Consider the following 26,620-nt stretch of genomic DNA (forward strand, 5'->3'; position numbering starts at 1 on the left):
GTTGGGGCAAGTGCTGCGAGCGCCAATGAAGGCCAGCATTGCACACGAGGGGGTTGAGTTGTCAGCACCGCGCCCGGACGCCTTTGTCTCCCCAGTGCTTGAGGCCGAGTCGACCTAGGGGAGGCCCGGTACAGATTCAGATTATTGTCACCGATGTTGGCTGTTGAGCGGAAATTGAAATGGGCTAGATGGGTTCGAAGCGCAATGCGCTAACCACTGCGCCACCGCTCCCCGCACAAAGACAAAGACACGCACACACTCCAGCACACTCATACGCACTCATGCATGCTTCCGCACACATGCCACCACACAGACACACTATGAACACACATACTCATTCATATATACTCGCATACACCTACAGATAAAGACATAGATCTCCTTATAGCCTCAACAGATTTTCGGGACAAGTGCTGTTGACGACCACCTTAATGAAGGCCGCCACGGTACCAGGACCACACCCGACCACCTTTGTCTCCACAGTGGCGATGTTTACACACTCATTTGAGGCTGAATCGACCTAGGGGAGGCCGTGAGCGGGAATCAAAAATCGGGTCGCCGGGTTCGTAGTGCAGTACGCTAACCACTGCACCACCACTCTCTACACGCATACACACACATAGACACACACTTTAGCCTAACCCCACGCAACCGGACTGCGTATCTCACCTATACATACTTTCACACACACAAATATATACACATATTCACTCACACATACTCGTCTGTATGCTTCCGCTTACATGCCAACATACTGACACACTATAAACACGCTTATTCATATACACTCACGAACACATGCACACACCGTGATACATACACACACACGTAACCACGTGACCACGTGATAACTCATTGAGACTTAACGTGTCTTCTTGATGGGTCTCTTTATACACGGCACGGGGATACACAATCACAAAGTTCCCCCGTATAGCCGACATAGGCTGCTGGGGCAAGTCTTGTAAGTGAGCACCTATTAAGGTCGGCAATGGTGCAGGACGTGGCGGTGTGGACAGCGCCACGCCCGGCCGCCTTTATCTCCCCAGCGCTGCTCTCTACACACGGGCTGAGTCAACCTACGGGAGACCCAGAACCGGTTTCTAACGTCTCTCGCCACTTATTTGGGGACCGGAAATCAAACTCGCACACACCACAAAGATCCCCGTGTAGCCTCAACAGACTGTTGGGGCAAGTGCTGTTAGTAAGTAGCCGGCACGGCACACGAGGGGGGCTGGGTGGCCAGCACCACGCCCGGCCGCATTTGTCTCCCGAGTGGCGATGTTTACACACCAAGTACTCATTTGAGGCTGAGTCGACCTAGGGGTTCAAATAATCGTAAGTGGTGGTGTCCGTGAGCGGGAATCGAACTCGGGTGCCCGGGTTCGTAGCGCAGCGCGCTAACCACTGCGCCACCGCTCTCCTAACACAACAACACGCACACACACACACCTGACCACACACACAGGACTTCCGTTTCACCTGAGTTCACACGAAAGCTCACCGCTTCCTCCAACTCGCGTCTCCCACACGCGCTGCTGTTCCACACAATGCAGCTGCACCCCACCCCCCACCAACCCCCCCCCCTCCCCCACAATAATAGGAGCCCCGTCCCAACCGCCTCCCGCGTTTGAAGTGGCGAAAAACCGCCCACGACCAAAAATCTGTCCTTCACTCAAAATCACCATCTCTTCCTCTCTCCAGCCACGTAGGGCTTGGTGGGGGGGGGGGGGTGGAGGGGGCTGGAGGGGGCTGTCATTCCCCCGACCCCCTTCTGAAGGCTCAGTCTCCCTCTGCTAATATATCAAACTATACTACGCATTAAAAAAAGTTTCGCTGGCTGGGTGGAGGGACGGTCACGTCCAAAGGACGCGCGCGGGCTGCTCGTTAAGTAGAACTAAAAAAATGTTGGCACAGTAATTTGTAACATTGCTCCCGTTGCTTAATAGTACACACGTTTGTCCTATTAGGCAATGGGATAATCTGGCGTTGGCTGGAGAACGCGCTGGAATGGCATCAATGGGTTTGGCCGCGGTGACCTCTCTCTCTCTCTCTCTCTGTGAACTCTCTCTCTCTCTGGGTCATAAAGCGGTGGGCGGCAGAGGTGAGAGCCCCAGCAGAACGCATCGATCGATACCCATTCTGTGCATCGTTTCACATCATACTACGTTAGAAACACAGTTTTGCTGGTTGGCTGGCTGGAGGGAGGGGGGAATCACGACCAAAGCATGTCCAGGCTGTTGGTGTGCAAAAAAAAGGTATAACAGGAAGTGTGTCGTCATCTCCACCTCCCTCTTTTAAGCAAAATCATGCTACATGGATGACTGCATCCGTCTCTTCTTCCTCCTCTCCCAAGCCCAGGTACACAATAGTATCACATTCTCGCTTCTGACAGCTTCCGTCAGCTGGCACCCGACAGGTTCCTGCAGGTTTGAATAGGGTCCAAGGTGAATCTGGCTCTCTCCCCCTGTCCACACGAGGACACGCTGTACCGCATTATTTTTAACTTAACAATCATGATTTGTATTTATAAGGCGCTCTTAAACAATGGCTCTCAAAGCGTCATTCAAGTAAAGGTGGAAAATTGGCGGGACTCAACCGGCGAGAGAGACTCAGGATACAGCGGGAGACCCAGCGAGAGAGTAGGCGGCCGTGTTAAACATGTGGAGGGATATTCAGCATCGACCGTGAGTCTCTGACCTCCAAGGGCTGGGGACTCCAGAGGGGCTGGGCGCCGCGCGGACAAAAGCGCAATTACCCTTGCAGGGTCGAAACGTGGACCCCTCCAGCCCCCTCCACCGCCCCACCGGCCCACCCCTTCCATCGCTACAGAGCTACAGCGCAGTAGGAGAGCGATAGGAAAGATTTGACGCGACAAGCCGATGGTAAGCACGCAGATCAGATCATACCATTGGTGTCAGCACCATCACTACATGGTCCAGCAGGTGGTCCTGCTAGGTCCCTGCGTGCAGTCAGAGCCGGATCTGTAAGGTACGGCGAATCGGGGCAGCCGCCTCGGGCCCCGCGCTTTGGGGAGAGAGGCGCTTCTATGTCATGGTGTCAGACGTTTGTGTTTAGTTTGTTGTCCTTCCCCCGCACCTCCGATTATCACGGTTGGCTGCGTACGGTGCGAAAAAAGTTCAACATACATACAATTGTAATACTTCCGGTTTAGTTTGAAGGTGGGGGGGGGGGGGGCACCGGGGGTCCACCCAGTGGGATTTGTCCCGGGCCCCGCACGCCTCGTATGGACGGCCCTGCGTGCAGTGCAGGTGTGATGTGCAGGTGTGAAGTGCAGGTGTGAAGTGCAGGTGTGATGTGCAGGTGTGATGTGCAGGTGTGATGTGCAAGTGTGATGTGCAGGTGGATGTGCAGGTGTGATGTGCAGGTGTGATGTGCAGGTGGATGTGCAGGTGTGATGTGCAGGTGTGATGTGCAGGTGGATGTGCAGGTGTGATGTGCAGGTGTGATGTGCAGGTGTGATGTGCAGGTGGATATGCAGGTGTGATGTGCAGGTGTGATGTGCAGGTGTGATGTGCAGGTGTGATGTGCCTGCCACGGGCCCATGGGCCCCAGTGCAGTTGCGCCGCCTGCACACCCCGTGGCTACCCCGCCGCAGGCATGCACCCTAAATGCTGACAATGGCACGTCACGCCGGTGATTACAAGCCCATGGGCTGCACAGGAATCTAGCAGTGCCCTACCATTATTGGTAATCCGGCCCATTCCTTGCAATCAATCCCACCAAAGTGCTTCCGCCGTGACTCACTCGGGCAAGGGACATCCAATAAGATGGCTTTAGCCCCAAGGGGGGCCAGTTTAGCCAACACTCGGCACAGGAGGTCATAGTTGGCATCTGACTCATCGGCCTCGTATGCGGATCCTCCACAGATGTTTGTCTTCGATGGGAGTCTAAGACGCCACCACCACCATTCCGTACCTCCGGTAAAGAGGGAGGAGAGCACAAGGCAGTCCGGGAATCATGGCCTCCCACATCTCACCGCCACGTTCCCAGCTCCCAATCATTCTTCCATTCTGAAGAAGAGCCACTCCGTGTTGTTTGATTGTACGCTGTGTGGGGCAATCTGGAAGCACGTGGAGCTGCTTCTGCGCGTCTCCTACAGCCGAGGTGTAGCGAATTCCAACAGCACAGAATCCTCTGCTTTATTGACCTGGCCAATGATACCACCATGAGGCCAGCGCTTTGGGGGGGGGGGTCTATGACATTCTGCTAATGACTATTACGGACCTTCATTTGTTGTAGATGTCTGGTTGAAGCTACGTGGCCGGGAGTCGGAGCTGCTTCCTGTTGGCCTTGGGGTGCGACAGGGATGACCTCTATTTAACCGATTTTGGAAGCCTCTCATGGCTGTACTAGTGAAGCGTCTATCTGGTACAAATGCAATCGGACCATGATTGATGCCCCGGGTGCAGCCAAGGGATGTTATGTATGCTGGTGAATCTGGCAATTGCTGCTCACTCCGAGCAGTGACGCCCACAACAACGAACGGGGCGCCGGGCGGATAAAACGCAGCGAGGTGACACAGAGCGAAGCGCTGGCAGGCGGTGCGTCTGCCAGTCATCTCAGTCAGTCAACCTGTAGCACCTGGGTCTGCCCCGTGACCTCCTGCCAGCGCGCCTTCCACACCACTTCACGTAGCGTCACCAAAGTGCACCTATCCTGGCACAAGCGCTGCGGACCCGTACCTGACACTTTGTTGCCAATGGGAATGATTGCTGTTGACAGTTGTGCGAACGTAGTTGATGTGCTTTTGGTGTTGGTGGTTTACATTGTGATTGCAATAGTGGTTGAAATAAATATATAGGACTGTAAAAAAAAAGGTTGTTAGAGGAGGGGAGGCTGGAGAGGAGTGGACTGACGAGGATGAGGGCTAGGCTGTAGAGGAGGAGGCTTTAGAGGAGGGGAAGCTGTGGAGGAGTGGACTGAAGAGGAAGAGGGATAGTCTGTGGAGGAGGAGGAGGCTGCAGAGTTCGGCTGGAGCCGTGATTAATGTCGCCTGTCAGCCCCGTCTAGACGCCAGGCGGAGAGACACCACGCGGCGGCCTGGTGCACAGTGCCCGTGACACGCGCACTCGCACGGAGAGATACAGACACAAAGATCCCCGTGTAGCCTTTCACAGACTTTTGGGACAAGTGCTGTTGGTGAGCACCTTATGAAGGTTGTCACTTCGCACGAGGGGGTAGGTGGCCAGCAAGACGCCCGGCCGCCTTTGTCTCCCGAGTGGCGATGTTTACACGCCGCGCCAAGTACTAATTTGAGGCTGGTTTGACCTTGGGGAGGCCCAGGACCGGTTCATAAAATCGAGACTGATATTGGTAGCCGTGAGCGGGAATCGAACTCGGCTCGTCGGGTTTGTAGCGCAATTCTCAATCGGCTAAAATTACAGCTCCATTCGTGTGTGTGTGTGTACACAGGGTGGCCAGCACCACATCCGGCCGCCTTTGTCTCCCCAGTGCTGATTTTGACGCACGCATACACTGGCGCACACCCACACATAATTAGGGACAGAGGTAGCCACACAGACAGTGTCGCAGTCACACACACAGCCTAGCCCGCGTCCCTCAACACACACACGCACACGCGCGCGCACTCAGAGGCCCTGCAGTCAGCACGCATACCGCTGTCGGTGCCAAGGTTTGCTGATGCCAGGCATGCTGGTGCCAGGCATGCTGGTGCCAGCCTTCTGCTGCAAGATGATTGATTGCTTGAGTGGTTGGGTGATCGGCTGAGTGGTTGGGTGAGTGACCGATCGATGAGTTGGTTGATTTGGTGATGGTTAATTGGTTGATGTGTTAATTGGGTGACTGGTTAATTGGTTGATCAGTTGATTGAGTGATTAAAGGATTTGGTAAGTGATTGGGTGATTGGTCAATTTCATTGCCAAGCGATGGGATGATGGGTACATTTTTGATTGGTTAATTTGAATATGTATGAGTGAGTGGGTGATTACTTGGATAATTGGGTGTTGTTAATATATTGATTGTTCGATTGCGAGATTAGATGTTTCGGTAACCGGTTGAAGGTTTAGTTGATTGATCCGGTGCTGATTGAGTGATCAGTTTGTGTGATTGTTTGACCACGTGCCTGACGCGACTAAACCCTGCAGCACTGCGACACTAAGTGGCTCGGCTCAAACAAACACAACGATCCCTCGTAGAACCATCGAGGGTGTGGTTTATCCAGCACCACGCCCGGCCGCCTTTGTCTCCCTAGTGTTGATGTGTCCACGCAGCACAACTGTACTCACTGCAGGCCGAGTCGACCTAGGGGAGGCTCAGGACCGGTTGAGATTATCGGCACCGCTCCCCATAATACAGCTACGTACACTCCCACACATACATACATATGTACACACACACATATACACACATTCATACATACTCAAATGTATGCTTCCGCAGACATGCCAACATCCTGACACGATATAAATACACATACTCATTCATAAAAACTCGCATACACCTACAAATAAAGATCCACCTATAGCCCCAACAGAATTTCAGGACAAGTGCTGTTGGTGAGCACCTTATGAAAGCCACCACGGCACACGAGGGGGTGGATGACTAGCACCACGCCCGGCCGCCTTTGTCTCCCCAGTGAGGATGTTTACACAATCGTTATGGAGGGCCTATGAAGGCCAGGCACAGAGAGATGCTGTGGTCAGCATCACGACCGCAAAGATCTTTCTCTCCAAGGCGGAGCCGACCTATGAGAGATGCAGGACCGGTTCAGATATTCGTCACCGATCTTATAGCTGCGGTTGCGAATGCAACCCATGTTACCGGGTTCGTAGGGCAGAGCGCTAACCACTACCGCTCCCTCCACTGGGCTGAACACACACAAGCACGCGTCACTGCGGTTTAAATTTTGTCCCGCACCCACGTAACCTGGAATGTGATTGACCCACCCTTTGTTGAACCCAGGCCTCCCTTGCGCAAGAAGAGACTCGGTGGCATTGTACAGGCCCCTTATGGGAAGCGCTCTGCAGCGTTACACCACCGCGTTACACCACGGGATGGTTACACCACAGCGCATGCAGGAGATATCGCACCACGCGTCATGGGATGGGCGCGCGGTTTCGCAAGCTCCGGGTAAAGAGAATTGTCCAAAATTCGTGGGTCCGGGTTCCATGAGACCACGTGCCACGGGTGTGGATTTCAGGTAGTATTTGTTCCATGAGTATGAGTTTCATGAGACTTGATTCTGTGGGTACGGTTCCATAGTATCTAGTTACATGTGTGCGGGTTTCATGTGGTCTCTAAATTAACTTTTTATTTTATTTTACCAGGTAAGGCCCACAGAGCTCTTTTTCAGAAGCGACCTGGTCACAAATGATCGCCCAACGAGAAGTGCCTATCACGTGGACATTTAGAGCAACCAAATACTCTGAACGCGTGGTGATGTTGATTACACTGATCAACACACCTTTTCTGGCATAAGGTATTCCAACGGTTTTAAGGTAATTTTGGGGTGCTGATTCCAAATCTGGCATCAGTTTTTTGTCTATCACATCAGGTTTTTGAGATATCAAATATTGCATTTTCAATAAAAACTGCTGAAGAAAAATATTAAATAAATGCGGATATCTACATAAAATAATATTATAAACACACTATCCTAAAAATACCGCACCATGTTTTAACACTAAAGCAGTCACTGACTCGCAACAACTTGCAATCATAAGTGACAGAGTTAATTTCGGGTAAAATGAAAATGGGGTATGCCGATAGCATAAAAATTAGATGTGATAGAGCAAATCTGAGATCAGATTTGGAATCAGCACCCTGAAATTAGTCTAAAACAGCTGCAAAAGTCCAGGCCAGATTTTTTTTTGTTGACAAGTGATATAAATGTGGAGGGAAAACCAGAGGACCCGGAGAAAAATCCACGCGACCACGGAGAGAAACATGCAAACTCCAAATATACGGGCGTCAGAGTTGGGATCGAACCCACGACCACATGTATATCAGGCAAGGTAGTTGACGTCTCGCTACCGCAGCACCCATGGGTACGTTTTGTTAAATGGATACGGGTTCTATGAGACTGGATTCCCAGGGTACGTGTTGCATGGGGTGGAGTTGCATAGGTGCGAGGCTCCATGGGTAGGGGTTCGATATGGTCGGTTTGCATGACACTGGCTCCCATGACATCGGGTGCCAAGGAGAGAGGGGGGGGGGGTCTTCCAGTCTCCGAGAGGCTTGGCTAGCGCAGGGGTCGAAACCCAAAACAACCTCAATATTTCAAGAGCCGCTAGGCAGTCGTCAAAGAGCCGCACACGGCTTCCGAGCTACAGGTTGTCGGCCCCCTCCCTGGGTGAGCCGGACAAGAACCCGTGCGTTCCACCTTCAGCGGTGCTAGAAGTCGCTGTCAGTGACGACCCCCCCCCCGCCCCCATTAGCATCTCGCCACCCCCAGCCCCCGCGCGTGACTTTAGAGTCGTCCGGGGAGCTGAGTCAGCCCAGACGTCGCGCGCTCGGGATCGATTTTTATTCCTCGTCCACGGTGCAGGGGGCAAGCTCAGCACTGTCCCCCCCCCCTCCCTCTTCCCATAGACCCCCCCCCCCCTCTTCCCATAGACCCCCCCTCCCGCCGCTGCCGCCATGGGAGGGGGGTAAGGCGGGAGGGGATCAGTGTCCGTGCGCCAGGGTCACGGCGCGAGACGGGCGATGACGCGGTCACGTGACGATCACGCAGCATTCCTGTCGACGTGGACACTCCCATGGCCCCGACTTCTCACATGACCACGAACCCGAGCCCTGACGTTATCATTAACTCCGTCGTTATTACTGATCCTAACTCGAACACTGCCCCGACCTGATCCCTAACAACAGCACCCGGCTCTCACATCTAAACCCAACACGAGTCGCCGACTCAAACTCTACCCCTAGCCCGAACACGAGCCCTACAATTAACCCCAACACAAGTCCCAAACCTAACGCTCGCCCTAAAACTCTTCCCCAAACCCAACACTACCGCACCCTCCTAACACGATCCCTATCACTAACCAATATCCCCCATTCGCCACTAAGTGCCAGTGATTTTCACGGCGTCTGTGCCAGGCCAGGTGCACTTTGAGGCCACGTGGATTGTCGAAGGTTCGCTGATAGGAGGTCGCGTGACAGACCCAGCAGGTGCCATGGGTTGACCGACTGAGATGACTGGCAGATGCACCACCAGCTGTACCCCCTACTGTGCCAACTTGCTTAATTTTATCCGCCCGGCGCTCCGCTCGTCTGCCCGCTGCTAAAGGGCGACTGCCTCCAACTGCCCAGTCGCAGCGCCCTTCACGAGCCCCTCCACACTAGCCACTACCCCGAGCTCTATCGCCAACACTGGCACTTGTTCCCTAAGCCCACCCTCAGTCCGTCTAGCGGCCCCTCCCTCTCTCCTCCGCACGTGGTCCTGGACCCCTGCGGGCCTCTTCCCCCACCCCGCTATCCTCGCCCCATGCCTCGCCAAGGTCACGTCCTGCGAGCGGCACTGCTGATTGGAGTCAGGAGAGGGATGAGGGAGGGCCACCACGCGCTCACAAAGGCGCGAGTGTTTGTGGGTCTCATCGTGGCTAATCACGCGGGTGGCGTCACCACAATTAAAGCCATTACGAGCCCATTGCTGGGGAGGGGGCGGTAGGAGGGTGCACGGAGGGGGGGGGGGGAGATGCGGGGTGTAGCGGTGGGTGGGTGGGTGGGGGGGACTGTGCAGACAGATCAGCGGGGTCGTTGTTACGTAACCCAGAACACGAGCAGATGCCATCACTCAGCACCACCGCCACTGTCAGCTGACGAGGGCAGCGGCGCATTCGTAATGAATGTTGCGCGCGATATCAATCCACTGCTGGATGAAGGCCTCCCCCCCCCCCTTGTGGTGTCGGTCTTCGGAGTAGTTTGACCATACTTCACCGCACTGGTCAATGCGGGTTCGTGAAGGGAGGTGAAGCCCCACGACTGGTCTCTATATCGACTGGATGTGTATGTGTGTGTGTATACTGTATGTCACTCGCTCACTCATGTTGACTCTGGCCGGGCATCGAACTCAGGTTGGCGTCTTTATGACAGGAGTGTGCCACCGCTCAAATTAACACCCCCCCCCCACTCCCGAACACGCACACACAAATCTTGCCGCCTCGTTTGCATTGTTTGGGGTTACCCTGGTCTTGTTTGGATAAAGTGATTCACTTCGTTCACCTAATTTGCATTCAATTTGCATGTTTGTATTTTTTTGAAAAGTTAAAATATTTACACACACACAGGCAAACTCAAAACATTAGCCTTAAAATATATATCACGGGCGACGTTTCGGGCAATGGCCCTTCTAAAGAGAACACACAGAGGCCAAAGAGAAAACAAGAGTGGAGAATGCGACTTGGACTCTAGACCCTACACCTTGGATCCCCGATGAGAATTACAATTTAAAATATGTCGCCCGATTCCCAGTTTTTTATATTACCTAATAGTAGCAGTTAGATAACAGTCACGGTTGGATAACCTGCGCACATTGCCAGCCAAAACGATCGAAATGGATCGACTCGTCGATTCATCGCCACTATCCCGGGTGACTTTGTTGTTATATAACACGGTTGCTGAGCAACAGCGCCTAGAGGACCACAAAAAACATCAAGCGGCCAGCAAGAAACAGCACTACTCTGGACGTCGCAACAGATAAGAGTGTAACACGCGTATTGAATTGAGCGAGGTTATTTATGATACGAGCCTGGGCAGGACGAGTCGGAGAGGGAATTACGAAGCGGAGCAGGGCGAGAAAAGACGCCGAGAGGGGAGTGAGGTGACCTGCTGCAGTGTGGCGGTGAGTGGGTGGGAGAGTGCGTTGTTGTGACTTGCAGTGTGGTGAGTGGGTGAGTGCGTTGTTGTGGGTGGATGAGTGAGCGGGTGCGTGGGTGAGCGAGTGGGTGGGTGGGCGAGTGGGTGGGTGGATGAGCGAGTGGGTGGGTGAGCGGGTGAGCGAGTGGGTGGATGAGCGAGTGGGCGGGTGAGCGAGTGGGTGGGTGAGCGAGTGGGTGGGTGAGCGAGTGGGTGGTGGGTGGGTGGGCGAGTGGGTGGGCGAGTGGGTGGGTGGGCGAGTGGGTGGGTGGATGGGCGAGTGGGTGGATGAGCGAGTGGGTGGGTGTGAGCGAGTGGATGGGTGGGCGGGTGAGCGAGTGGGTGGGTGAGCGAGTGGGTGGGTGGGTGGGCGAGTGGGTGGGTGGATGGGCGAGTGGGTGGGTGGGTGAGCGAGTGGGTGGGTGAGCGAGTAGATGGGTGGGTGTGGGTGGGTGGGTGGGTGTGTGAGCGAGTGGGTGGGTGAGTGGGTGAGCGAGTGGGTGGGTGGGTGATCGAGTGGATGGGTGGGTGAGCGAGTGGGTGGGTGAGCGAGTGGGTGGGTAGGTGAGCGAGTGTGTGGGTGAGCGAGTAGGTGGGTGAGTGTAACCTGCAATGTGGTTCAGCCGAGTGTGGTGGATGAGATGAAACGGTGAGTGATCACACCGCGCCCTCATCACGGGTGGAGGAAACGGTGAGCGAAGTGGCTGCGAGTCGAGTCACAAAATATCGGCTTGGACACGGCCGTGGTGGGGTCGTGAGCCCGTGCGGCTTCCCTATCATCTCTTCGGGGTCCATAAAACGAGTACCAAGTTGTGGGACATCTGCAGAGCGGTTGAACACAGCACGGATGAGCCAATGTTTTGGGAAGCTTGGGGTGGCCTTGATCCAGCAGTGGATTGACCACGGCTGATAATGACGATAATGAATCCCCTGACCGTCCATCCTGTGCTATTTGTCTATGCTTACCTAAACACTCGAGGAGTTGGGGGTGCAAGGATATTATTGCTACTTGGGGGGGGGGGGGTCCCTAGTGCGGTGGTGGGAGGCTCCTCGTGTCTGGACCTCAAACAGGGTCACACGCGGACTCCTACCCACGAGCAGCCTCGCGTGACCCCCACCCCCCTCCCCCCGTTGTTCTTGACAGACAACAAAGGGCGGCGGCACGGCACCCGCACGAGTCGCGCGCGCCGGGGACCCCGTGTCCCTCGGGGACCGGACAGAGCCGGAGCAGACTCCCGACCCGCGTGGACGGCGTGTCCGGCACCCCGCCACGCGGTCGCCACGCTCACAGCACGCCCGTGTCACCCTCAACACCTCCACACCCCCCCACCCCACCGCATGCAACACCCGGCACAGCGCCGTGATGAAGGGTTCGCTGCTGTTTCGCTCACGAGCCACGTGCTGCGTGAGCTCCACGGAGGATTCCTAGAATGCATGGGCAGGTGGTGATTATGGCGGTGGTGCTGATAATGGTGGTGCTGATGTTGATGACAAAGGTGGCGTTGATTGAAAATTATGGAGATAATGATGATGATGCTGGTGATGATGATGATAATAATAGTGGTGATAATTGTGATGATGCTGATTGTGCTTATGATATTGGTGATGGTGGTAATGGTGATGATAATGATAATAGTGATGGCGATGATGAGGTTGATGACAATGGTGGTCTTCTTGGTTCTTTCGGTAAAGTCACGTAGAATGGAAATAATAAAATAATAAAAATAAAACATAATAAAATAATTCTCACGACGTTTCGGCCACAACGCAAACAGCCGTCCTCAGGTGAAGAACAGATCTGTCTTTCCGACCAAGAAGATGAATCCCTGCAGTCACGAAAGCTTTAAATCGAGACAATGGTGGTGATGATAACTGTAATGGGTGATGTTCATGATAGCGGTGGTAATGATAATTGTGATGATGATGGTGATGCTGGTGATGATGGTGTTGAATGTTTATTTCCAGGTCTGCTTCAACATCTCCCGCTCACGCCCACTCGTGCCGCCAGCGTGCAGAGCGGTGGCGCAGTGGTTAGCTCGCCCTCACGGCCACCAACACCAGTGACGGTGAATTTTCTGAACCAGTTCTGAGCCTAGCTTAGGTTGACTCAGCCTCAAATGAGTACCTGATGCAACGTGGAAAAACATTGTCACTGGGGAGACAACGGTGGCCGGGTGTGGTGTTCCCCCCCCCCGCCCCTCGTGTGCCGTAGCGGCCTTCACGGGTGCTAAGAGCACTTGGCCCAACAATCTGTTTAGACTATACGGGGGATCGTTGTATGGGTAATATTCATTGCATGCATTCAAACTATATCCGTTACAGATGAAACGTGTGCTTTCATCTGTGAAAAGGAGCTTCTTCGCTCATCGGATGCCTCTTGCAGTCTAAATAAAGATTCTGATTCGCTGTACGCTTTGCTATGAACGTGTTAAATGCCAGCCTGGACAACCTTTGCCAAACGAGATGTTATATCTCAAGGGATTATACAGATGAAATATTGAAAAACCCCAACAAAATATCCACTGCTGGATGAAAGCCTCGTCATGCCGCGTCACCAATCCCGATGGCGCGTTCACGATGCAACTCCCAGAGAGCTCCGACACGTGACCTGATTTCATCGCCCCCCCCCCCCCCCACTACCTCCTCCTCTAGGCTGCTACTCCGTCACCAGTCTCGCCCACCATCCCTTCCCGGCCACGTGTCGAGCACGGCAAGTCCACCAAACCCCACTGGTTGAGCCCCACAGTCGCTCTGCGTTCGCTAATCTCGCGGGTCGCGGGTTGCGCGATCCGCGTGCTCCTCACCGCTTCTCCAGAAACTCGGTGTCTCTGTGCAATTGACAAACACGCGTCACCACCACCACCACGAACGTTTACGCAACGTTCAGCGGTGGTTTCCATTGACTTGGTTATCCAGGATGGCCACGCTGAATCGTCGGACTCTTTTTTTCAGAGGGGTTCCTGCTGCTGCTTCATAAGAGTCTTTTATTTGAAGATGTTTTCAGCGCAATTTAGTGATTCGGTCATCATTATTCGTATTACTATTTTAATTAGGAGTAAACCGGAGCACCCCGGAAAAAACCCCACGCCATGCGCGAGGGGGCAACAACATCCCCGTACAGATGGAAACAGATGGAGATTCGTCTACCCTTGCTGTGCCGCCTTCTCCTGGCGAGCCAGGCTACGGCTCCCTGTCGACTGGAAGGGAGTTTCCCAACCTCTGTGTGCGGTGAGCCACCAACCCTCGCTGCTGACTGTGCAGGGCCGCGTCACAGAAAGCCACGTGCAGCGTGGTCACCGCCACCACCACCACCACCGCCACCGGGCCAGATTCACTCTCCATCTCTCGAGGCACGGGGAGGGCGATGATGCGGCCACGCGACCCACGAGTGAAGGATGCGGCATGACCTCCGCGTGCTACCGAGGAGCGTGCGTCGCATCAACCTGCCCCGCACGGACATCTGTTGCTAGAGGCGTGCCACTGTCGCCTCCTCCTCCTCTGAGCTACTCACGAGGAAGCCTCCGTTGAGAGAATCGCGGGACTCGAGACGTCCCGTGGTGAGCTCTTCCCGTCATGCGGAAGTCGACGACGGAGTGGAGTAACGCACTCATCATCATCATCGTCGTCGTCGTCGTCGTCACCGCCATCGTCGTCGTCGTCGTCGTCACCGCCATCGTCACAATTCGCACCGCTGTCCTCGCGACAAAGAAATGCATTCATGGCTACCATCAATATTGTGGGGGGGGGGGGGAGATGGTTGGGCTAGGGGAGAAGGGCCAACGTGGCAAACTAAAACGGAGAGAACTCGTGATCTCTAAGCCACCAAGCACACGGCGGTGGTGATGATGATGAGGAGGAGGCGTACCTCGGGAAGTCACTGAAGGCGCACCGGGATCGATGTCATGAAATGCACGTACGTCAAACTTCTTTCGCACCGTACTAAGCCAACCGTGCTAATCGGAGGTGCGGGCAAGGACAAGAAACTAAACACAGCAACAATCAGTTCTAAAAAAATTAGTTTGTCAATCTAGATGATAATTAAAAAGTGCATAGCTCCAGTGGCTTCTTAATATCGGAAGAGCGTTCCAGACGGCCCCAGAAGCGCATCTGAAAGCGCGCGACGATGCGGTGAGCGTCTTTGGTGAGGGAGAGGGAGCAGGATGAAGTGGAACTACAAACTCCACTCCATTCATATCGAGACTCACCACCGTGCGTGTGGTGGCGCCCTCCCCCTCTCTCTCGTCTTTTACCTGGCTGCCCTCCCCCCCTCCCCATAACCACCTTGCCACCACCCCGCCCCAACGCACCCACCCAACACGATCGATGAGAGTTATTAATACATTTATGTTCGTGAAAAAGGTGGTGCGAATGATGATGATGATGAGGACCACCAGCACACATTGGCAACGAGTACAATAACAACAGAAGCAGCAGCAGTGATGTTGAACCGAACACGCGCACATGGTGACGTGTGACCACAAATATCCCGCACGCTGCCACGCTCCAGCTGTGGTTTCAGCGGGAATCCCGCGTGCCCCCCCCCCCCTCATTCCACTCACAGCCACGTGGACTTCGCTTGGCTTCATGTGTCACCTCCACCGTGTCAGGATCTCGTGTTTATGTCTCGTGTCTGCGTCCCGTGTTTGTGCCCCGTGTCTGTGCCTCGTGTGTCGGATGGGCCTCTTCCACTTCAGTGGGAGCTCTAAAGGTTATTCTGGCCGAATCCTCCACACTGACCAGGCATCTTGGAGGGATGTACGAGTCCCCAACAAGCCTGGCCTACACTGCACAGTCATACCAAGTGTTTATTTTTGCGAACAGGACTTGTGCCAACATTTTGTGAGAGGCTATACGGGGGATCTTTGTCTTTACATGTATGTACGTGTGTACATCTCCTGGCCACACCACCCCATCGTGCTCCGTATTGGCCTTGGCTAACACCACTTGCCCTAACGCTCTTCATGCCTACACGGGGGAGCTTTGTGTTTGTCTTTTATAAACGGTATCATCCGTACTGGGAAGACAAAGGCAGCCGGGCGTGGTCCTGGTTACCGTCACCCCTTAGTGAGCCGTACCGGTCTGTCAGAAATGTTGGATAACAGCACTTACCCCGCAACCCCGTGTAGGCTACACGGGGGACCTTTGCCATCGTGGATGCCGTGTAATTGCCACGTGCTCGGCAAGGGCGACATGGGCAGTGGAAAGTTTTCTGCATGAGCAGCAGCAGCAGCAGGAGGGGTCCGTGTGCGACCCACGTGCCGGGTCCCATACGTGCAGTCCCCACGTGACCCCTCGTGAAGAGGGTCCCGCCTGACCCCGTGTGTGAAGGTCCTACCTATTGTGGCGGGGGGGGGGTCGTGTTTAGAGGACCCTGCATGACCCCTGTGTATAGGGATCCCATATTGACGACCCCCTCTCTTGCCCCCTCATCGTGGATAGCGATTCAGGATTGACACCTTAAGGAGTGGAGTCCCGGGTAGAGATATGGGATCTCGCGTGACCCTGTATCTGCTGGACGTCTGTGTAAAAGGTCTTTGTAGCTCATCGGATTCATCCACCATAAACACAAATTCAGATTTATGGATCCCATGTTGACAATCACCTCTTGCCCCCTCTTCGTGTATTGGGATCGAGGCTTGACCCCAGAGGGAGGGGTGCCCCGGGTGTAGGTGTGTGATCCCGCGTGATCCCCTATGTAGCCATGTGGAGCGGTCCCCGCGTGATCGCCGTGTGTATAGGGGTCCGTTCTCAGGTGACCCCGCGTGGAGCGAGTTGACCCCTTGCGTGTGTGGACGGGTCCCCGCGTGACCCACCGCGCGTGCGGGGGGGGGGGGGGTATAGCCCACGTGACCCCGTGTGCTTACCTCGTGGTGCACGAGGCCGCACGTGGGGAGCTCAACTGCTGCTCACTTCAGACGATAAAAATAGTACCTGGAGGACGAGATGAGCTCTGATGATAAAGACACAGCGAGGTCGGTTCAAAGGGTGGGGGCGGTGGGGGGTAAAGGGGCTGAGTGGGGGGTGGCAGGAGGGGTGAAAGGGTGGGGGGGGTGAGCCGTAGTGTCGCAGTCAGTGCGTTGCGCTACGAACCCGGCCACCGGAGTTCGATTCCCGCTCACAGCCACCAACACAAATGACGATTATCTGAAGCAGTCCCTGGTCCTTCCCTAGGTCGACTCAGTCTCAAATGAATACCTGCTGCGATGCGTAAACATTGCCAGCTAAGGAGACAAAGGCGGCCGGGCGTGGTGCTGGCCACCCACACCCTCGTGTGCAGTGCCAGGCTTCATGTGTGCTCGCTAACCGCACCTGCCCCAACAATCGGCCAAGGCTATACGGGGGATCTTTGTCTTTGGGTGGGTGAGCAGCCTGCGGAGTTCCCATGCACGTGGCAGGGGGGAATTAGGTGGGAACGGGGTGGAAGGATGGGGGGGGGGGAGTTTATGATTCTCGTTTATGATTTCTTTCCCATAATAATCGTGGGAATTTGCTGCTGCTAATTCGGGTCGCGCACGTGGCTGCCCGCTCGCTTTGGGAAAGTTTGACCCTGGCCGCAGAGGCGAGTTCTTGTCAATAAGTGACTCGGCTGCCTCTGAGCAGAAGTTACTACGGAACGTACAGGTGGCGCGCAGCGCTCACTGCTATTGTGATGATTTTATGTTGATACGATGATGATGATGATCGTGCTATTATGATGATTGAATGTTCACACGATACTGATGATAATGCTGTGATGACCACAGTGTGTGTGCGGTGCTGATTATTGTATGATGATGATAATGATGCTGTGATGATGATTATGTATGATGTCATGTTGATGACGATAATAGGAATGATGATGATGTGATAACTGATGATGTGATGGCTATGATGATGGAATTCCTTTGTGCTGATGATGTTATGATGACATGCTCAAGTGGTGCTCACATCACGAGAGCCATGTGATGCCGATGATGCCAATGCTGTGACGATTTACCACGATGCTATGATGCTGCTGTTGTAATGGCGGTGATGATGAGACAACCGTGACGAGGTGACGATGGTAGCGATGAGAGTGAAGACGTGGGTGACGACGGCGCTGACGAACAGCGATGCGAGCGTGAGCGTGAGTCACTCTGCTCCGCCGCTCGGGGCGCTGGGCCGAGGCGTCTCATCAAAACAGAACCCGCGTCGTCATCCTCAGTTTCGGGGGTGCGCAACGCCAGGCGGGTGTGGTGGGGGGGGGGGGGAAGTAGGAGTGGGGGGCCCAAGGGGGTCCGGAGGGGGCCTTGAAGGGGGGGAACTCCGTGAAGCCCCCCCAGCCCCCCCTCCCCATTTCCTTCCATGCATACAAATCCCTTCCGACCACTCATTTGCTTGAGTGGCACTGGACTGAGACGCGAGAATTCTCGGCATGCGGCGCTCCTCTCCCCGCCTCCCTCCCTCCCCCCTCTCTCCCGCCCCCCTCCCCCCTCGTTTCTCGCCTCCTCCCACCCACGCCAGAGGATTTCCCCTCCGCGGTGGGTGCAGAGGGTGGCGGTGGGGGGGAGCTGGCGCTGGGGGATTGCGAGGAGGGGGATGTGCCGCGCTCTCTGATTGGACGGAGGCGGTGTTGATAAGAGGGGGCGTGTGAGACCGGGAGGCCGCACAGAGACGCGGGGACACCGAGACGCGAGCACGCAGACGAGACGAGACGACGCCGAGACACTTGAGACACTAACGGCGACGGGACGGCACGGAAGCTTCGCGTGGTTTTCAAATCACCTCCTCGATACTCGTGATCTAATCGCCTCGTGATACCTCGTCCACCATCCTCTCGTCCTCCTCCTCCCTCCTCTTCATCTTCGTCTGCACCGGCTCGGGATAGACCATGCTGCTGTCGAAAAAAATCGGAACTTTAGCGCACATGTGCTCGCCTGCCACCGTGGACTTACCCGTCAAGCTGCAGATTAACCACAGTGAGTACCACCATCATCATCGTCAACGTCTTCATCATCATCAATTCCCATCATCATCATCATCAAGCGGAATACTCCACGAGAGGAATACATTATCGTCATCATAATCCTGATTCAAAATCGTCATTATCACCATTGACATCGTCACCGTAACCATCACTACCCATCACCATTCACATCGTCACCATCATCACCACCACCATCGTTATTCTCATTCCCGCCATCACCACCACCACGCCTACACCGTGAGTCATGATTCGCCGTCATCGCTGCCTCTCCGGGTCCCCCCTCGCCTCCTCTCGCCGCCCCGGGTCCCCGGGTCCCCTCTCCTCCTCCTCCTCTCGCCCGTGGTTCCCCGACACCTCCTGCTTCCCCACTGACGCGTCCTCTCCACGTTCTCAGGCCGGGAGCGGGAGAGTCTGGAGAAGCTGTACCGCGTGGGCGCGGTGCTCGGCAGCGGTGGATTTGGCACCGTCTACGAGGGGGTGCGACTCAGCGACAACCTCCCGGTACGGAACCTCCCATCTATCCCAGCCCCTCATCTACCCCCAGCCTCTCATCTACCCCTAGCCCCTCATCTACCCCTAGCCTATAATCTACCCATAACCCCGAGTCTAATCATCACCACTAATCTTCCCCCTAAGTCCTAAATTTGCCCCAAACACTGACGTGTGACCCCTTGACGTGCCCATAGTCCTATGGCTCAGTCTCAGCTGTAAACCCCATGGCCCCCAAGCACCCCCCCCCGACCCCCAAGCCTGCCGGCGCGTGTGCCCTGTGCGGTCACTGACCGCTGCTCGTCCTCCCCGTGCCTCCTCCCGCAGGTCGCGATCAAACACGTGGGCAAAGACCGGGTCACGGAGTGGGGGCAGCTGGTGAGTGCACCCTACACACACACACCCTGCACCCTACACACACACACCCTACACCCTACACACACACACCCTACACACACTACACACACACACACTGCACCCTACACACACTGCACCATGCACACAGACACACCCTGCATAGAGCATTCCGCTCCTCGCTCCCGACGTCCTGCAGCGCTGCACAGGGACGACCCCTCGCACCCCGCCCAAAGCACTCCCCGCACCACGCCCCACGCCCTTGCACCACGCGCGGCGTCCCGCGCCTGCACCGCTCACTCATCCTGTTACACCACCGCACCCAGAGCATTGCACCCCGAGACACACACCCTGCGCCATCGCACCCTGCACGAACCTGCAACCAAGTAGCCTGCGTGTACCCCCCTGACCACCACACCCTGCACACACAAGCACACACAAACACACACAAGCACACACCGGCTAACACCCCCCCCCCCCGCCCTGCTTCTGTCCCGCAGCCGAGCGGCGCGCTCGTCCCGCTGGAGGTGGTGCTCATGAAGAAGGTGCTGCAGGCGGGCGCCTCTCCGTGCGCCGGCGTCATCCGCCTGCTCGACTGGTTCGAGAGAGCCGACAGCTTCGTGCTCATCATGGAGCGGCCCGAGGCGGCGCGGGACCTCTTCGACTTCATCACGGAGCGCGGCGCCCTGGCCGAGTCCGTGGCGAGGGGCTTCTTCCGCCAGGTGGTGGAGGCGGTGCGCCACTGCCACGCCTGCGGGGTGCTGCACCGCGACGTCAAGGACGAGAACATCCTCGTCGACCTCAAGAGAGGGGAGCTCAAGCTCATCGACTTCGGCTCGGGCGCCCTGCTCAAGGACACGGTCTACACCGACTTTGACGGTGAGCAGGGCAGGGCGGGCGGGCGGGGGGTTGTAGGAGGTGGTCGCTCTGCTGGGGTTGGGCGGGGGTCGTGGATCGAGAGCCGTCGCAGCGTTGGCTGGCGGGGTGCGCTCCGATCGTTCCTTGAGGTGGGGGGGAGCCGGGGGCGAGAGGGGCGGAGGGTGGGGGGAGGGGGGATGGTTTGGCGGGAGGGAGAGAGGAGTGCGAGGGGTACGGAGGATTTGGGGTGGGGTCGCAAGGTGCGGAGATCGGGGGGCTGGGTGGGAGGGGACTGGGTGGGGACTAGGTATGGGGTGGGGGGGCTGGGTATGGGGTGGGGGGGCTGGGTATGGGGCGGGAGATCTTCCCGCGCTTCGCGCCGAATCAATGAAAAAAAATCCACGTGGCGAGCGCCGATCAATCCTCATCGGCGCGTGGCGACGATGCCGCTGCTGGTCGTGGTGCTGATTCCACCGCTACTGGTCGTGGTGCCGGTGTGAATACTGCATGGCTGGGGCCACGCTGCAGCTGCTATTGCTGCTACCACCACTATCGCCAGTGTTGCCGCTGCTATTGCTGCCGATGAAGACTGATGAATGAATGAACGTTCCGAGCCGAGCGTGACCACGTTGCCTCCCCGCCCTCTCTCCCCGTGCAGGCACGCGCGTCTACAGCCCCCCCGAGTGGATCCGCTACCACCGCTACCACGGCCGCTCGGCCGCCGTGTGGTCCCTGGGCGTGCTGCTCTACGACATGGTGTGCGGCGACATCCCCTTCGAGCACGACGAGGAGATCCTGCGCGCGCACGTGGCCTTCAGGAAGCGCGTGTCCCCCGGTGAGCCAGCAGCGCCCCCTGGCGGACCGCAAAGCCCTACACACGCACACACCCACACACCCATACACACACACAACCACAACCACACACAACCACACACACCCACACACACCCACACATACACAACCACACACCCCCACACACAACCACACACACCCACACATACACAACCACACACCCCCACACACACCCACACACCCCACACACACCCCACACCCCACACACACACCCACACACCCCCACACACACATCCACACGCCTCCTCACTGCCACCTATCGTCTCCATACATCCCCATTGGCCTATTTATTGGCTTCCCACACCAATAATTATTTTCAACATTTGTACTTTTTTTGGCAAGCACACTCTGGATCAGTTTCAGTTTTTTTATTGATACAATTTTTATTTTAAAATAAAATAAATTTTAGATACATAACAAGCTCCAGCAATAAGCTCGAGGTAGTGGTCATGACTCGGATAGCTGAATAAGAGTCAGTGGCTATGCTTAGTGCTAGAGGAGCAACGCGTTCGGATGTATCTTTACCCCTGCTCGACGTAGCTGACACTCCTCCTCTCCCCTCTCTGCCGTCGCCAGAATGCCAAGAGCTGATCCGCGCGTGCCTCAACGTGCGCCCGTCCGAGCGGCCCTTGCTCGACGAGATCCTCGCTCACCCGTGGCTCGTCGAGTCGGAGAGCGAGGGGGAGCCGGCGCTGCCGCTCGCCAAGCGCGACCAGTCCAGCACGAGCTCGAGCAAGGAGAGCCTGGAGCTGTGAGCGGGGAGCTCTCACGCAGCGGACCCCGCTGCCTCTACACTACCTCCCGCCCGCCGGCTCGCTCGCCGGTGGGCGGACGCGACCCTCCCCCCGCCACGGCCAAGGTCTTCCAATGAACTGGCTCCGGTGGTCGGGCACACGACTCGATTCGCCTGGGGGGCTCTCGGAGAGGGTCAGAACCCCAAATACCTCTTTTTCCAGGCCGGCCCGGCCCGGCGCGCGTGCGGTTCGATAGGCAACCGGCTGTTTTTCCACCTCCGCCGCGAGAAGCCGAGCCGTGCCGCTGACGTCACGCGCAGACGGACGAGCCGGAGGCGCCGCGTCCTCGGTGTTACTGAGCCGTCTGACCGACGTCGCACCCGACAAACGCACCGTTAGTCCCCCTGCCCTGCTCGGCCCCGAGACAGACCCAGATGTCTCGCGACGGCATGGGTCTGGCTCGGCGCCGAAAACAGTGGAACACCGCCCGTACCGTGAGGGTCCCGCACTGGCTCGGATTGGACGTGCCAGTGACAAAGGGGGTGCACACACGAAGACGGGGCCCGCCCAGGAGTCCCTCCTTTCCAAGGAAGCTGGGATGGGCCCCCTCCCCCCACCACTCACGCTGGGGGGAGGGGGAGGAGGGGGGGGTGGCGTGGAGGCCGTGGGCTAGCCGGGCCCACGCCTCCGCCGTCGCAGTCTGCCTTCGGACCCCCTTGCCTCGCCGGGGCTCAGCACAAGCAATGCAACTGTGGGCGCGCGGAGATATAGGCGCAATGGCGTGCGTGAAACGACGACCAACCGGTGCTGTAGGACACACCGCTACAGCCAATCACGAGCCCTCACCAGAATTCCTAAGTTAATTCTCAATCCCAAAACCTATCTGACCCCTCAAGCCAGGGCATGGGCAATGGTGCCTGGAATTGAATGAATGGGACTCCTGTGCTATTTCCCCCAATATTCTAAGCTCGTTACCTGGGCCCCTCTGGCCCATGGGCCCCAGTGCAATTGCACTGCCTACACAATCGATATCCACGCTACATTAGAGACCCGTCGACTAAAGGAAGGGACACAGACTCACATGGGGACACAGACTCACATAACGACAAGACTCGCATAGGAGACCAATAGCTCACATAGAGAATCTTAGACTCGCATTGACACCCAGACTAATGTATACCCAGTTGGCAAGGTTGGCATAGCCCCTGGTCCATGGGTCTAGGGTGCAGTTGCACCGCCTGCACACTGCATCGTTCCACTCATTTAGCACACCCCATGAGTCCCCGAGACAATGCTCGTGATTGGTTGCAGCGGTGTTTACAACAAACGACAACACAGCGATGCTTTTCACTGAAACGCCAGAAGATGGGTCTTATTTTGTGCACAATATACTGTACAGATATTTGTATTTATTTATCGGTTCCGTATTTTAAAAAGGAATAGCTGTTTGCAGGCTTTGAGATAATTTATTTTTTATTTATGAGTGACGCTGCACGAGTGGGTGTGTACATGCAGAGGGGTCGTGGTGCCGCACGGCCCCACGCGTTCCAAGGCAGCTCGTTTTAATTTAAGGCCTCCAGTGCGGCATCCGTGTAAATATCAGAGACGAGAAAGGAAAGTTGACGTTATTTTTTTATCGTGGAATTCAAATAATAAAGAATTGTCCTTTTGTAACTCTGGGCTCACGTCTTGAGTTTTGGCTCCTGAATGCACCTGCACGATTTCTGGAGGTAGCACCCACAGCAATATCATCACCCACAGCATCATCGCCTGAGCAACAGCATCATCCTCAGCATCATCCTCAGCTAAATCATCCTCAGTATCACTCACAGCATCGTCCACGGTACCATCACCCACAGCATCATCACTCTAGCAACTGCATCATCCCCAGCATCACCCACAGCATCATCACCATAGCAACAGCATCATCACCCTAGCAACAGCATCATCCCCAGCATTACTCACAGCATCATCACCCTAGCAACTGCATCATCCTCAGCATCACCCACAGCATCATCACCCTAGCAACAGCATCATTCCCAGGATCACCCACAGCATCATCACCCTAGCAACAGCATCATTCCCAGGATCACCCACAGCATCATCACCCTAGCAACAGCATCATCACTCTAGCAACAGCATCATCCCCAGCATCACCCACAGCATCATCACCCTAGCAACAGCATAATTCCCAGGATCACCCACAGAATCACCCTAGCAACAGCATCATCACCCTAGCAACAGCATCATCCTCAGCATCACCCACAGCATCATCACCCTAGCAACAGCATCATCCCCAGCATCACCCACAGCATCATCACCCTAGCAACAGCATCATCCCCAGCATCACCCACAGCATCATCACCCTAGCAACAGCATCATCCCCAGCATCACTCACAAAATCATCACCCTAGCAACAGCATCACCCACAGCATCAGCACTCACAACATCATCACCCTAGCAACAGCGTCATTATCCCCTGCATCATCAAGTACCCAATTGGAATATACAGAACAATTCTCGTCCCCGACTGCGGAAATTTGGCAGGAGCCTCCTGCATAAGAGTCATGAGACTCGGTGAGGCTTTCGTGACTATACAAGCGGAATACTAAATAAAAATAATCAGAGCATCATCGCAGCAACATCATCCATAGCAACAGCATCATCCACATCTACCATCGCACCCACGTGCATAGCAACATCACCCATAGCAACAGCAAAATCCACATCATCACGCATGGCAATGGGCATGGCTCAGAAATAAGTGTATAATTACGACATTGAAATCCATTGATGGCGTTTGTACGACTACAGCAGTCTGCGTTGTGTCCATTGCTTACAGCCCAGTGCACGACTGTTGTGATTCTGCACTGCAGGTAATGTTGGGTCCACGTGACCAGCCCTTGCAAAGCTTGAGGCGCTAGCCGTGACGTCATTCGTGTACAACCGGCGCGACGCCACCTCTGTGCGTGACGTCACGGATCAACTTACAGGCGCAATCGTCACAAGCGCGTGACGTCACTAAACCCGTGACTTCGTGCGCCGGGGACACGCTCGATGGTTCGGATCGTGAGAATTAAAACGTAAAAGTAAAAATATTTAAAATACTTTTTTTTTAAATACGCTTTAATTAAATGTACCCTACTCGTAATGGCAGAACTCCACGACTCCAGGAAGTGGCTCCGAGGTTTGCCATAACGTAAGGGGCCGTGGTGATGTACAGCCAACGTGAGTTGAGCGTGGACAATTAGACCCAAGCCGAAACATAACATCTAAAAAATAATGTTTAAAAATATTTTTTTGTATTTTTAATGATAGAATATGGTATTGTCATTAGTATGACATACGTATACCAAGTTTGCAGTCGATACCACTTTGGGAAGTGGGTTAAATTCGAGTTACAATATTTGAGGATACAACAACAGAGTGATACTCCTAGGTTTTTTTCGTTAAAGTCACGTAGGTAAAAATAAAAATAATAGAAATAATAGAAATAAAATAATAAAGTGGTTTATTAATTCATTATAAAAATAATAGAAATAATAATTGAAATAAAATATTAAAGTGATTTATTATTTAGTTTCTATTTTTATTTCTATTATTTTTATTATTTTTTATTTTTACCTACGTGACTTTACCGAAAAAAACCTATGAGTATGGATCCTTGCAGTCACGAAAGCTTCAAATCAACAACAGAGTGAGTTCAAGTTCATTTATTAGGTATAGCCCTGTGAGCCATTCGGCTCTTGAATCGGGTGCAACCGCAACAAACAAAAAACAAAAGATGAACAAGGAAACATCCTAAAGTGAATATGTGACTAAGTGCAAACAGAAAATGCAAGAAAAAACTGCAAAATATTGCAGAAAAAAACACCGTACACCAACGCTGTGGGAAAAAATTAGTTCAGTTTACAGCCGTGACATTCATAGCTGTCAGTCCAGACGGTTTGCCCCGTATTCTTGTGCAGGGAAATTGAGTTTTCAGGTCCATGCGGCGTACAGCCGTTTCAATTACGGGCAAAACAAATGTCTATTTGCTTTCTTGGTTCTTTCGGTAAAGTCACGTAGAAGGGAAACTACATAAAAATATAAAACAATAAAAATTCTCACGACGTTTCGACTGCAACACAAGCAATCATCATCAGGTGTGAAATCCACAGCAAGAAAATTTGATGATGATTGCTTGTGTTGCAGTCGAAACGTCGTGAGAATTTGTATTGTTTTATATTTCTATTATTTTATTATTCCCCTTCTACGTGACTTTACCGAAAGAACCAAGAATATGAATCCCTGCAGTCACGAAAGCTTTAAATCAAAAAGTCAAAAAGTGTATTTGTTTGTTTCTCCCTTGTGATGGAACTTTGTAGGATGAACATTGAGATTTATAAGGGCACGGGGTGACCAGCAAGGTCTGCATTGGTAGGGCACTGATAAGGGCTTGACAGGTGATGGACATTGCCTCGACATCTGCCACGCGAATGAAGAAGCAGAAGCGTTACATGACGTCACGACCCGCGTTGAACGGCGGTTGCGTCAGTCGAAGGAAGTGACG

The 26,620-nt window shown here is 54.6% G+C and overlaps 1 protein-coding gene across 1 annotated transcript; it reads left to right on the forward strand.

Moving 5' to 3' along the window:
- Nucleotides 1-18,459: 18,459 nt before the first annotated feature.
- LOC133349364 (serine/threonine-protein kinase pim-3-like) lies at nt 18,460-23,742 on the forward strand. Its single transcript, XM_061562728.1, has 6 exons — nt 18,460-18,773; nt 19,176-19,282; nt 19,598-19,648; nt 20,125-20,503; nt 21,141-21,317; nt 21,911-23,742. The coding sequence occupies exons 1-6, from the start codon at nt 18,686-18,688 to the stop codon at nt 22,087-22,089; spliced, it is 981 nt and encodes a 326-aa protein (XP_061418712.1). The 5' UTR covers nt 18,460-18,685; the 3' UTR covers nt 22,090-23,742.
- Nucleotides 23,743-26,620: the final 2,878 nt, after the last annotated feature.

Source organism: Lethenteron reissneri, chromosome 30 (genome assembly GCF_015708825.2).
Source record: "Lethenteron reissneri isolate LAM-NWPU_2019-01 chromosome 30, ASM1570882v1, whole genome shotgun sequence".
Taxonomy (NCBI): Eukaryota; Metazoa; Chordata; class Hyperoartia; order Petromyzontiformes; family Petromyzontidae; genus Lethenteron; species Lethenteron reissneri.

Bases quoted from the DNA above. Each gene is read 5' to 3' on its own strand.
- LOC133349364 (XM_061562728.1), top strand. From the start codon at position 18,686: ATGCTGCTGTCGAAAAAAATCGGAACTTTAGCGCACATGTGCTCGCCT. The intron at 18,774-19,175 runs GTGAGTACCACC...CCACGTTCTCAG, and splicing joins CAAGCTGCAGATTAACCACA to GCCGGGAGCGGGAGAGTCTG. The intron at 20,504-21,140 runs GTGAGCAGGGCA...CTCCCCGTGCAG, and splicing joins GGTCTACACCGACTTTGACG to GCACGCGCGTCTACAGCCCC.